Source organism: Hemiscyllium ocellatum, chromosome 8 (genome assembly GCF_020745735.1).
Source record: "Hemiscyllium ocellatum isolate sHemOce1 chromosome 8, sHemOce1.pat.X.cur, whole genome shotgun sequence".
Lineage (NCBI taxonomy): Eukaryota > Metazoa > Chordata > Chondrichthyes > Orectolobiformes > Hemiscylliidae > Hemiscyllium > Hemiscyllium ocellatum.
Genome location: NC_083408.1, coordinates 91,244,712 through 91,258,094, shown reverse-complemented (window position 1 = coordinate 91,258,094; position 13,383 = coordinate 91,244,712). Strand labels below are relative to the sequence as shown.

The window sequence follows — 13,383 nt, the reverse complement described above, 5'->3', positions numbered from 1 at the left end:
CCCTTCTGTAGTAACAAGGAACAGGGAAAAAAAATAGAGCCCTTAAACTATAAACCACAAAAGGATCCTACAAACCACAAGCGCTAATCATTGTAAATATTTACCTGATCTTTCTTACTACTTAAAAATCTGCTCTCTCCCTTGGAGCCTCTTCTCCAGTTTTATTCCATTCTAACCACTCCAAACTTCCTGTGACGTCTTTGTTCCCTCCTGTTATGGACCAGGCCAGACCCCCTCAAAACATTTCAAGAAGTGGCCCAGGCCCTAACTTTGCCATTTGTTTTAAGCAGGTGTAACATGGTTATTCCAGGACTGGTCAAACTACTTAGTTTTAAACAAAGCAGAATTTATTTACAAGATTACCAAATGAAACATAAACAAAAAGAACAGAATACCAAATAACTTAACCTATCCGAGAACTCAACAGATCATCCCAGCTTAATGACGCTGACTGAGAGGACACTTCCTAGAGTGCTTCATTGTGACACGCTTCCCAGAATGCTTCACCATGTCACAGACTGTGTGGACAGCCTTCCCAGAGTGCTTCACTATGACACTGTTTCTAAATTTATTTCTAAGTCAGACATTTGCAAATTGGGGATTCCCTGTAATAGTGCTTTGGAAGAGAACATCAAATTGTACTTTGGATATCTATAAAACACTATCTGCTGATGTCCTTTCAATGTGGATGTTCTATCAGCTTTAGATGAATAAGCAATTATATTGTGTTTGCAGATGGCTCCCTTTGCAATTTGGATTGTAACTGATGGCCAAGTCTTGGTTTCCAAAATAGAACTCTCAAAAAAGTGCAAGTGCTGAAAAAACAATAAACCAGAACAGTTAGAAGAAACAGCAACTGTAGGAGACAAGTTTCAGAGTTCTAGGGAAGAACTACAGAGATTGAACGTTGATTAGCTGCAACTTCATGTAATTAGGGATGTAGAACATCTCTGACATTACTAGTTTCAAATATGTTACAAGAAAGATTTGTGGTGCTGGTTTAACCAAAACTTGGAATTTTTGTATCTTCTAGTTTAAAGAAAAGATAAATTGGGGGTGGCGATAGGGAGAAAAGTCATGGGAGAAGACAAACATACCATGCAAGACTGGCAGGTACACAATTTATTACGCCAGTTATGAGGCCAGTAGGTGGCACAGTCTCTCTGCAATTCACCCTTTTTCTTCACCTGCTGCAGTTTGCAACCTGTATTCTCAGTGACATTCTCCTCCTTCACGCTGCAACTTGCATCATCACCACTGGCTCCCTGGGATACAAAATGGAACAACCTTTTTAACAAATGTAGCTGTTCGAGAGGATATATTTTAGGATTGTAACTTCTGCTTTCTAATACTCTGGCTCTGGAGTCTGGGGTTTTTGTGGTATTTGTGGGATAATGAGAGAGCGCTCAGTCTGGATAGCTTATGAAATAGGCTTGGAGTTGCATAATAAACAACTTGTGTTGCAACTAGGATTGTAATGGCAGCTCTCCGTATCCGAAGGTGGCAGGTGTCTAGGCAACTGAGGAAAGGCTTGAAGTGAGGGTGTAAAATCGGGAGTGGAGTTAAATTATTTATGTAATTATGAAATCCAATGAAAGGATTGAAGATAGTTTGCAAATTAGGGAAGGCCACGCACTTTCAGATTAAAAAGGAGTTTAAAGACAAGTATTTTTATCTAAAGACCAGCTGTGTCACTTTGGACATTGGAGGGGGAAGGATCTCGACTATGAAAGCGGAGATATCGGAACAGTCTGTAAGGCAGTGTGAGGAAGACAGGCTGAGTCTGCCAGTTGCTCTCGAAAAGTGCAATAGAAGCACAGGGCTCTGACTGTATGCAGGGACTATAAGCGTGACCCATGCTGCAAAAGAAAAAGAACATGCAGATTCATGAAAATTAAGATCTGCCTTGTGAAGCTATATGGATGAAATTGGCAGTGAATTTTTCAAAGAGAAAAAATTTTGGGAGCAATTATCAGATTGAGAGTTTGAGTGAATTCCTGAGAGCTGTGACATACCGAGGTTTGGCTCCAGAATGGAATATCCCTCAGGAAGTTGTAGTGGGTAAAAATGGATTTGTGGTTGAAATTGAAAAGTAGAACAAGGGGTGTTCTGTTTAGGATTTTGGTTCAAGGTGTAAGTACTTACAAGGGATGTATTTGTTTCTCTTCAAATAATAGCAATAGAATTTTTTTCCTTGGGGAAAAAAAGGAAAAAAACTCATTGCGAGGCCATTTCAGTTAGTAACAGGTTGAATTTCTACTTAAAAATCACCAGTCTCTGAGATGATAAGTAATTTTTTAAACAAAATCAACTCCAGGTGTGAAACATCTCAATTGAAGGAGCATACTTAAACTTACAGCATTCTTGTAACTTGTTAAAAAAACAACAATGGGCATCAGGGAGTAACTGATCGCCTATCAGGGATTAGCCAAACTATGGAACTGAAACTCAAGTAACTTCACATAAACTTTGAATTGTAGGGATGTCTATAGCCAAGAGATGACCCGTAAACTCCATACAGTTCTTCAAAGATACAGTTATAACAATTTATTCACAGATTCACAAAAGTAAAATGAATAATAAAAGACAAAACCTGGAGGTAACTGTAATTGAAGAGAAACAAATAAGCATTTGGGTCACAGTTGATGGGAGTTTTGACAATTTGAATTGAAAAGTTAAAACCCAAAAGATCAACACTGCTACAAGCATACATATAAAGAAACTGTTGTTTGATTTACAGCACATCACAAAGCAGAGTCTTTCGCTTGCTTTATACACCAAAATATTTAATGGAAGACTGAAGTGCCAGAGTCTGGTCTTACTGGCTTTACACCAGTACTGTACTATGGCAATACTCAAGAGCTTTTTTTAGGCCAGGCAGTAAAGCAGATCAAAAGCAAAAATCAGAGCACATCAAGTCACAGCACACAGGCCACTCAGCAGGCCACTGATTAATACCAGTATTAATGATCCACGTGGATTGACTGGCCTAGTAGTCACTTGGTTAGTAATCCAACACGGTAAAAACAATGACTGCAGATGCTGGAAACCAGATTCTGGTTTAGTGGTGCTGGAAGAGCACAGCAGTTCAGGCAGCATCCAAGGAGCAGCGAAATCGACGATTCAGGCAAAAGCCCTTCATCAGGAATAAAGGCAGTGGGCCTGAAGCATGAAGAGATAAGCTAGAGGAGGGTGGGGGTGGGGAGAAAGTAGCATAGAGTACAATGGGTGAGTGGGGGAGGGGATGAAGGTGATAGGTCAGGGAGGAGAGTGTGGAGTGGACAGGTGGAAAAGGAGATAGGCAGGTAGGACAAGTCCGGACAAGTCATGGGGACAGTGCTGAGCTGGAAGTTTGGAACTAGGGTGAGGTGGGGGAAGGGGAAATGAGGAAACTGTTGAAGTCCACATTGATGCCCTGGGGTTGAAGTGTTCCGAGGCGGAGATGAGGCGTTCTTCCTCCAGGCGTCTGGTGATGAGGGAGCGGCGGTGAAGGAGGCCCAGGACCTCCATGTCCTCGGCAGAGTGGGAGGGGGAGTTGAAATGCAATGGAGACAATAAATGATATAGGTGGATGTGCAGGTAAAACTTTGATGGATGTGGAAAGCTTCTTTAGGGCCTTTGATAGAGGTGAGGGAGGAGGTGTGAGTGCAGGTTTTACAGTTCCTGCGGTGGCAGGGGAAAGTGCCAGGATGAGAGGGTGGATTGTAGGGGGGCGTGGCCCTGACCAGGTAGTCACGGAGGGAACGGTCTTTGTGGAAGGTGGAAAGGGGTGGGGAGGGAAACATATCCCTGGTGGTGGGGTTTTTTTTGGAGGTGGCGGAAATGTCGGCGGATGATTTGGTTTATGCGAAGGTTGGTAGGGTAGAAGGTGAGCACCAGGGCGTTCTGTCCTTGTTACGGTTGGAGGGGTGGGGTCTGAGGGCGGAGGTGCGGGATGTGGACGAGATGCGTTGGAGGGCATCTTTAACCATGTGGGAAGGGAAATTGCGGTCTATAAAGAAGGAGGCCATCTGGTGTGTTCTGCAGTGGTCCTCCTGGGAGCAGATACGGCAGAGGCGGAGGAATTGTGAATACGGGATGGCATTTTGCAAGAGGTAGGGTGGGAAGAGGTATAATCCAGGTAGCTGTGGGAGTCGGTGGGTTTGTGAAAAAATGTCAGTGTCAAGTCGGTTGTCATTAATGGAGATGGAGAGGTCCAGGAAGGGGAGGGAGGTGTCAGAGATGGTCCAAGTAAATTTAAGGTCAGGGTGGAATGTGTTGGTGAAGTTGATGAATTGCTCAACCTCCTCGCGGGAGCACGAGGTGGCGCCAATACAGTCATCAATGTAGCGGAGGAAGAGGTGGGGAGTGGTGCCGGTGTAATTACGGAAGATCAACTGTTCTACGTAGCCAACAAAGAGACAGGCATAGCTGGGGCCCATACGTGTGCCCATGGCTACCCCTTTGGTCTGGAGGAAGTGGGAGGATTCAAAGGAGAAATCGTTAAGGGTGAGGACCAGAGGGATTGGATATCCATGGTGAAGATGAGGCATTGGGGGCCGGGGAAACAGAAGTCTTGGAGGAGGTGGAGGGCGTGGGTGGTGTCTCGAATGTATGTGGGGAGTTCCTGGACTGGGGGGGGATAGGACAGTGTCGAGGAAGGTAGAGAGGAGTTCAGTGGGGCAGGAGCATGCTGAGACAATGGGTCGGCCAGGGTGGTCAGGCTTGTGGATCTTGGGAAGGAGGTAGAACTGGGCAGTGCGGGGTTCCCGGACAATGAGGTTGGAAACTGTGAGTGGGAGATCTCCTGAGGTGATGAGGTTCTGTATGGTCTGGGAGATGATGGTTTGGTGATGGAGGGTGGGGTCATGGTTGAGGGGGCAGTAGGAAGAGGTGTCCTCGAGTTGGCGTTTGGCTTCAGCGGTGTAGAGGTCAGTGCGCCAGACTACCACTGCGCCCCCTTTATCCGCTGACTTGATGGTGAGGTTGGGATTGGAGCAGAGGGATTGGAGGGCTGTGACGGTGAGAGGTTGGAGTGGGGGAGGGGGTTAAGGCGGTTAATGTCCCGGAGACAGTTGGAAACGAAGTGGTCGAGAGCAGGTAATACGCCAGCGTGGGGTGTCCAGATGGATGCGGTGTGTTGGAGGTGGGCGAAGGGGTCCTCGGAAGGTGGGCGGGAATCCTGATTTTGAAAGTAAGCTCGGAGGTGGAGGAAGAATTGTTCGACGTCATGGCGTGTATTAAATTCATTGATGTGTGGATGGAGGGGGATGAAGGGGAGTCCTTTGCCGAGGACTGATCGTTCGTCCTCAGTGAGGGGAAGGTCTGGAGGGATGGTGAAAACTCGGCAGGGCTGGATCCGGACTTGTCCTACCTGCCTATCTCCTTTTCCACCTATCCACTCCACCCTCTCCTCCCTGACCTATCACCTTCATCCCCTCCCCCACTCACCTATTGTACTTTCTCCCCACCCCCACCCTCCTCTAGCTTATCTCTCCACGCTTCAGGCTCACTGCCTTTATTCCTGATGAAGGGCTTTTGCCCGAAACGTCGATTTTGCTGCTCCTTGGATGCTGCCTGAACTGCTGTGCTCTTCCAGCACCACTAATCCAGAACCTTGTAATCCAATACATTGACTCAAATCTCACTATCAGGTGGTGAAATTTGAATTCAATAAAATCTGGCATTTAAATAAGAAATGTGTAATCACTATGAATTATTTTAGTGAGTGATAGTCTCGCAACAATACCACTAAAATATTAATCCAGAGACATGGGTAATGTTTTGGGAACATGAGTTCAAATGCTGCCATGGCAGACAGAAGAGATGTAATTCAGTAAAAATCTGGAATTAATGATGATCATTGTTGATTTTCAGAAAAACTCAACTTGTTCACTAATGTCTTTCAGAAGATAAAATCTGCCATCCTTACTGTCTAGAGTGCATATGACTCGAAATCTGCACCAGTTTGTTTATCTCTTACCTGCCCGTTGGGTAATCAGGGACGCGTAATAAATGCTGGACTGAGCACTAATGCCCACACCCCCAGAATGCATTTTTAAAAACACAAGCCTCCTTCCAAACCCATCAACAACGCTCACTCCAAGGTTATGTATCTAGCTTCCTCATAAATGTAGCAACACTCTTTTTTTCAACTACTCCTTGCTGTACAGATTTCCATTTTGGATTTATTAGCCAGTTTGGCCCCATTATTAAATCTTCTAAAAGTGGAAAATCTTTATTTTTCCATCAAGCCTCATCATTTAAAAAAATAATCAGAACATCCCTGGTCTTTCTCCAAGAGAGGGAAACAAATCCCAACTTGCCCCATCTTCAGAGATAATCTTGGAATGGAAATCATTCTTGTAAATTTTTTTTTAAAGAAAACTTGTATTCCTTGTGCCTGTATAAAACGTTATTTTTTAAAAATCAGACAGATCATTACAATTCACAGATTTACAGAACACAAAATGTAGAGTAATTAGTTTAGACTACAAAGTTTATCAATGTCTTTTCTGCTTTTCAATTCCAACCATCTGGAAATTGTGAATATTTTGCAGTTGTAATTTTTTGTAATGTGGCCAGATTAAACAGTCAGTATTTTGTCACTTGTGTATCACGCCTAGATTCTTCTAATCCTGTGGCATTTAGACTCATTAATAAAGCAGTAAGTGGCCTCCTTGTTCTTCCCAGCAAAACATGCCACTTCACACCTCACCTTTGTGCCAATTAATGAGTGCCTACGCATACCCACACATGTAGTTTCCCTCTATTTGCCTTATCAAAATTTCTCAACTTTCCAAATCATTTATAGCTTCTCTGAAATTGCTTTGCTCCACAGGAAGTTCTCTAATCTCTCTTTTTAACAAAAGCAGTTTTTCTCTAATTTACAGTAAGTGCAAATGACTGAAAATTAGACAATATTCTAATTGTAGCCTAACCGATAAATCCCCAGGAACTGATCAGGTATACCCGAGAACTCTGTGGGAAGCTAGAGAAGTGATTACTGGGCCTCTTGCTGAGAAATTTGTATCATCGATAGCCACAGGTGAGGTGCCGGAAGACTGACGGTTGGCAAATGTGGTGCCACTGTTTAAGAAGGGCGGTAGAGACAAGCCAGGCAGATGGAGTTTAATTCAGATAAATGCGAGGTGCTGCATTTTAGGAAAGCAAATCTTAGCAGGACTTATACACTTAATGGTAAGGTCCTAGGGAGTGTTGCTGAACAAAGAGACTTTGGAGTGCAAGTTCATAGCTCCTTGAAAGTGGAGTTGCAGGTAGATAGGATAGTGAAGGCGGCTTTTGGCATGCTTTCCTTTATTGGTCAGAGTGTTGAGTACAGGAGTTGGGAGGTTATGTTGCGGCTGTACAGGACATTGGTTAGGCCACTATTGGGATATTGTGTGTAATTCTGGTCTCCTTCCTATCAGAAAGATGTTGTGAAACTTGAAAGGGTTCAGAAAAGATTTACAAGGGTGTTGCCACGGTTGGAGGATCTGAGCTACAGGGAGAGGCTGAACAGGCTGGGCCTGTTTTCCCTGGAGCGTCGGAGGCAGAGGGGTGATCATAGACGTTTACAAAATTATGAGGGGCATGGATAGGATAAATAGGCAAAATCTTTTCCCTGGGGTCGGGGAGTCCAGAACTAGAGGGCATAGGTTTAGGGTGAGAGGGGAAAGATATAAAAGACACGTAAGGGACAACATTTTCGCGCAGAGGGTGGTATGTGTATGGAATGAGCTGCCAGAGGATGAGGTAGAGGCTGATACAACTGCAACATTTAAGAGGCATTTGGATGGGTATATGAATAGGAAGAGGGATATGGGCCGGGTGCTGGCAGGTGGGACTAGATTGGGTTGGGTTATCTGGTCGGCATGGACGGGTTGGACCGAAGGGTCTGTTTCCATGCTGTGCATCTCTATGACTCTATAACCAATGATTTGGAAAGAATTAGAAGATAGAACTGATGGCTGGGTCACCCTGAGGACCAACAAGTACACAATGGACTGAAGGGTTTCCTGTGCTGTAAATGCCTCTAGTCTTCATTCACTTGAGAATAAAGCACTCAAACCTGGTTTATTTCATGGGAGAAAGCATTCCAATAACATGAAGCTCAAGTTGTGGATTTTTAGAAACCATGCACACAGACACTGATTCAATCTTCAATTAGAGGAAGATGAAAAAACAACTTGGTTCACTCAAAGTAAACAGGGTATGTTTTAGTGAAAAAAATCAACATCACCTCAGATTTCTCTTCGACTTTATAGCTTGTGGAAGGCTCATTGTGTTTGGCTGCAGTTTCGTCAGATTTCGTTTCATTAGTCATTGCATTCTGATTATGTACATCTCCGTTTTCCCGTATTGAGCACACGTCGACAGTACCATCCTCTACTTTGGTCAGTGATCCACTGTTTTCAACGTCTGATGCTTTAGTCACTGGGCGAAGTATACAAAAGCAAACTTTAATAAAGCAAGATATCAGACTCTTTCCCACACTCCCACCATGATGGAAGTCAACAGGGTACTCAAACACCTCTGGATGGGCTACTTTCCATTCATATTCTTTCTTGTCAATGGAGATAAAATAGCCATTAAAAAAATAACAGTTCGCCTACTCTCCCACCCCATATTCAATTCCACCCACCAATATTATCAATTCACAACACGTTAAAACACAATGACCCATCCAAATAATACCAGTCTTCAAGAAATGCATTATCAAGTACATCACAAAATCACGATTTGCTACTTTAGATGCAAAATGTGCTGGAGAATGTAACAGACCTAGCAGCTCTTGGGGAGAGAGAGTAAAAACAAGAGAGAGTTTCTTGTTGAGAAGCAAGAGTTCACATTTCAATTCTATTCCAACTTTTCTTCAGAACTCAGTTTGGTGTTTTGTCATTCCTCAATGAAAACATCTGGAGCTTTTTTAATACAGGATTAAATCACAAAAACAAGGATTAAAAATAAACTTTAAAATTGAAATCAGTCAAAGCTAAGCAATCTTCTTAAGAGGGGATTATCTCCAGCAGGCTATATGTAATATTAGTTTGGCTTTCAATGGACTGAAGCCAATCTAAAACAACAATTACTTAGAGTTATAGCGGCTTTCCTGTCATCAATCTCTTGGTACGGAAAGGAAAGGTCTTTTTTGTTAATCGCAAAGGTGGTAAATATTTACTCTATGATGGGTCGCAGTCAAATTTATACAATAAATGACAGATTTTGCCTGGTTAGCCACCAACCTCACAGAAGATGAGCAGTTCATGCAGCAAGTTAGTCTGGCTGATGGGCACATTGGACAGTCAGGCGTTAGGACATTAGCTCATTTACTTGTCCTTGAGGGTTAGGCAGCTCAGACTCTCTTGGACCCATCTGTTCAGAGGAGCTTGATTTTGAAGAAAGGTCCTTGCGTTGAAACTTTTAAACTGTTTCTCTCTCCATGGATCTGCTGAGTTCTCTGGAATTGTGTTTATTTTAGTATCAGAGTTGCACTGAACCCTAACATATTTTACCAGGTTCAGTGAAAACAGATCAAAAACACCAGACAAGGTAAAAAATATGGCTCCTCTATATTTGTTCATTTTAAAAGCAGTTAACTTTACATAGCAGTGCTGGGTCTGACAGTGGCTATACGGTCTTAACATCACTGGACGGTGGCAGGGTTGACCGCTACATTTAACCAGCTGCTGATAAACTAGCGATTTTACTAAACTTAGCAGGGCTCAAAATAGATAATATCCTGAACTGAGGCTGAACCAAGATACTTCCTACCTGCCACATGCGTTGCATAGGCCCAAAGAAACGAACATCTCTTCATGCAGCTCCGACAGACCATTTCCTGATACTCCTCATTATCTGGCAGAGTGGCACCGAGATGCTAAAAGTCAAATCAACAGTCACAAGTTGATTAGCATTTAATCATTTAAAACTGTGATCATGGTAAGAATAGAAGGTGAACTCAGTCTTATTATGACACACACTAACAAAATAATTGAGAGAGAAGCTGCTATGAACATGCTTTGGTAACCGATGTCGGAAAGCCATTTCAATCTGTCGGTCTTAACACTGGAGATCCTGATGCATGTGCCACTGCCAGTCGTGAGTACTGATGGGAAACGAAACTCTGTGGTAAACAGCAGCTTCAAAATTAAAACCGTTGCAGGATTCATACACTTGATTATATATAGAATATGATCGGTGATAAACAGACCACTGCTTAAAATGTTGTTTGAAGCAAATTCAATAAAACTCCATTCTTGAAGGTTACTAAAGTTTCAAAACAAAGAGAACTGGATGTGTAGTAACGAAAGGGTTAACTATGGTAGGTATGGTTAACTATGGTTAACTATGCCATGGTAGGTTAACTAATTTGTGCATTGAAAGATTTTAAGCACAAAAAGGAGGGCTCCTTGTGTACAGTGGGTCCCAAATGAACCTCTGGTTAATTATGAGAATGACAGCTCAGTTGCACAGAGCACCTGCTACACTACACTTTCAACAAGGAGAAAATAAAATGGGAGATGAGGCATTTTCACTAGTTGAAGGTTTGTGTCCCCACTAGACAGGATAAGAGATTCAAACATCAGGTTATAGGACCTTCAGAATGTTCTAACCATTATCTTCACTTCTAAAGTGCAGAGATCTCAATTCTGAAACACTGCTCCAAAAAAAATATCGAGCTGCTTCAACCTGGAAATGATCACAGGGTGAAATAAAACAGTTTAAATTAAGAATGGCCCAGCTGTAAAAACCAAAGGGGACATGACAACTTAAACAAAACTAATTAATTGGACTCGTTTAAGCATCAATTCAGGACAAAGGATGAACTTTAAAAAGGATTACGTGGGTCCCATTCTCCCACTACCATCATTTACAACAGAAACAAGGGCATGCCATCAAGATTGTTCCAATTTTCAGACAGACAGAGATCATGGCGCATCTAAAACCTAAATCTGTATACCCGCTTTTGCCACATATTGCTCAATTCCTTTGCTCAACAAAAATCTCAGGATTTAAAACTAATGATTACTCTCACATCGATTACTATTTACAGAAAAAAATTCCAAATCTCATCCAGTGTGTTAGAAGTCTTCCCCAACTTCACTCCTAAAAAAGTTCTTTAGACTATGTTTTCTAAATGCTATCTCCCACCTAGCATAAATAGATAGTTCTCTTTGTCAACCCCTTCTGATTTCCTTTAATATCCTGAAAACTTGAATCAAACGATGCGTAATCTTTCCAAATTCAGGTTATGCAACCTAGTTGTGTAATCTCATTGTAATTTAAACCCTGTAGTACCAAGTAAAAAAAAAATCACATAACACCACGACACTACAGATTTCTTATAGAAACTCAGCACTCACGGACCAGTTGAACTGCGAACATTCTTCCTTACAATCGACCTGTCAGCACTCTACGCTAGCATCCTCTACAATGACGGCATTTTGGCAACAGCTTCAGTACTCAACACCAACAACTGCCAATCTCCAAGCACCATCCTACAATTCATCTGCTTCATCCGTGACCACAATGTTTTCATCTTTGACCACCAGTTCTTCATCATGACCCATGGAATGGCCATGGGGACCAAACTTGCAACCCAATATGCCAACATTTTCATGCACCAGTTTGAACAAGACTTCTTTTCTGCACAGGACCACCAACCAACACTATCCACCAGGTATATTGACGACATTTTCAATATGGCAAGGAGTCACTGAAATAACTACACAATGACATCAACAGGTTTCATCCCAGCATCAGACTTAACATGGACTACTCTTTAGTATCTGTCTCATTCTTTGTCACATGCATCTCTATCAAGGATGGGCACCTCAGCACCTCACCCTACTGCAAGCCCACAGATAATCTCACAATGTTACACTTCTCTAACTTCCACCCAAAGCATATTAAAACAGTCATCCCTTACGGACAAGCCCTACACATTCACAGGATCTGTTTAGATGAGGACGAACGTGATTGGCACTTGAAGGTATGATGCCCCAACTAAATCGACTGACAGTTCCAACATGCCACAGCAAGCAGCCATAATAACCTCTTGGGTGGACAGACACAGTACCCAAGCTAGTGTTTCCAAATAAACCTGTTGGACTACAACCTGGTGTTGTGTGATTTTTAAACTTCGTCCACCTCAGTTCAACATCGGCACCTCCAAGTCTTGTAATCCAAATCTTGCTTTCTCTCCAAAACCAATATATTCTACCCAAAGGTCTGATATCTGGAACTGCTGACAGTACTCACACTCTCACAATTATATTCTTATGAACCACTTCAATACTCTTTAATTGTTCGGTTCATGGCATTTTAAAATGATTCATGTGCAGGTCTCTGAAACTCCTTTATTTCTAGCTTTCCATCATTTAAGAAAAAACCTAATTTTGTCCTTTTTGGGTGCAAAATGGCTGACTTCACATTTACCTGTACTGAAGGCTATTTCTCACAGCTTTCCGCATTCACATAACCTATTCGTATCTGTTTGCAAATTCGAATGTCTATTATCCAGAACTCAATCCCCTGACACTTATCCTATTTTCTAACCAAATCAATAATTTGCCTTCAACTTTATTTGGAAACACTAGCTTTCAAAGTGCTGCTCTATCCTCAGGTGGTTGTGGAGAATAAGATCATAAGGCACAGAATTTATAGCCAAATGAATACAGTGTCATGAAGAGGTGATGATACATTAAACAATTTTAGATCAAGTCTTTCATCTTTTAGAAAGGGATGTGTTGGTTTCTGTTCTTTGAAATGCCTTCAAAAAAGTACATTTTAAATAAACATGCAGAGACAACACCCTAGTCCACTACTTCAGTCACATCTTTAGAAGTTCAGTGAAAGTTAGTCAGGCAAATTCATACTGGCTCTCCCCCTCTGACTAGCTGCAAGACTTCAGTGTTCAGCAAAGCTATTTTTAATTACTGTTCAGTAACTTTCAACAGATGTTAGGCCAGTTAGTGCATAAATGTCTGGTTTCAGTCTGCAATTTATCGGAAATACGGAGTGTAAAAAAACAATTCCAGAATCAATGATTCTTTTGAAAATTACAGTTTTAGCATCTGCAATGCTCTCATCTAATTCTTTGTAATCTTAGCATTGAAACCATCTGATCTTGGGAAATTTGAGCTCTTTCATGCCCCAATTTGATTATTGGTTTGTTGCTGATGTTAATTTTGCTGAGCTCTTGCCCTTGATCCAATGTTTTGGCAGTGTGACCTCTTTAGTGTAAAATTGATGCAACATAATTATCAAAATGCCTGCCAATTCCCAATTTTTATTGAAAATGACATCATTATCCGTTTAAGCCGCCCACATTATCCTGACCACTATTTCCGAATACAAAACTGTAAACAGGTTTGCACTGATGGCCAAAAAATAACTTAA

General features: G+C 42.1%; 1 protein-coding gene across 1 annotated transcript in view; it reads right to left on the bottom strand.

Annotated features, from left to right (window-relative positions):
* Positions 1–13,383, bottom strand: part of ubr7 (ubiquitin protein ligase E3 component n-recognin 7) — a 44,293-nt gene that overhangs the window by 16,687 nt on the left and 14,223 nt on the right. Inside the window, exons 6-8 of the mRNA XM_060829356.1 lie at positions 9,754–9,859; positions 8,222–8,415; positions 1,098–1,265 (exon numbers count right to left, since the gene is read on the bottom strand). Of these exons, the coding sequence (XP_060685339.1) occupies positions 1,098–1,265; positions 8,222–8,415; positions 9,754–9,859 (468 nt within the window). The remainder of the gene's footprint in view (positions 1–1,097; positions 1,266–8,221; positions 8,416–9,753; positions 9,860–13,383) is intronic.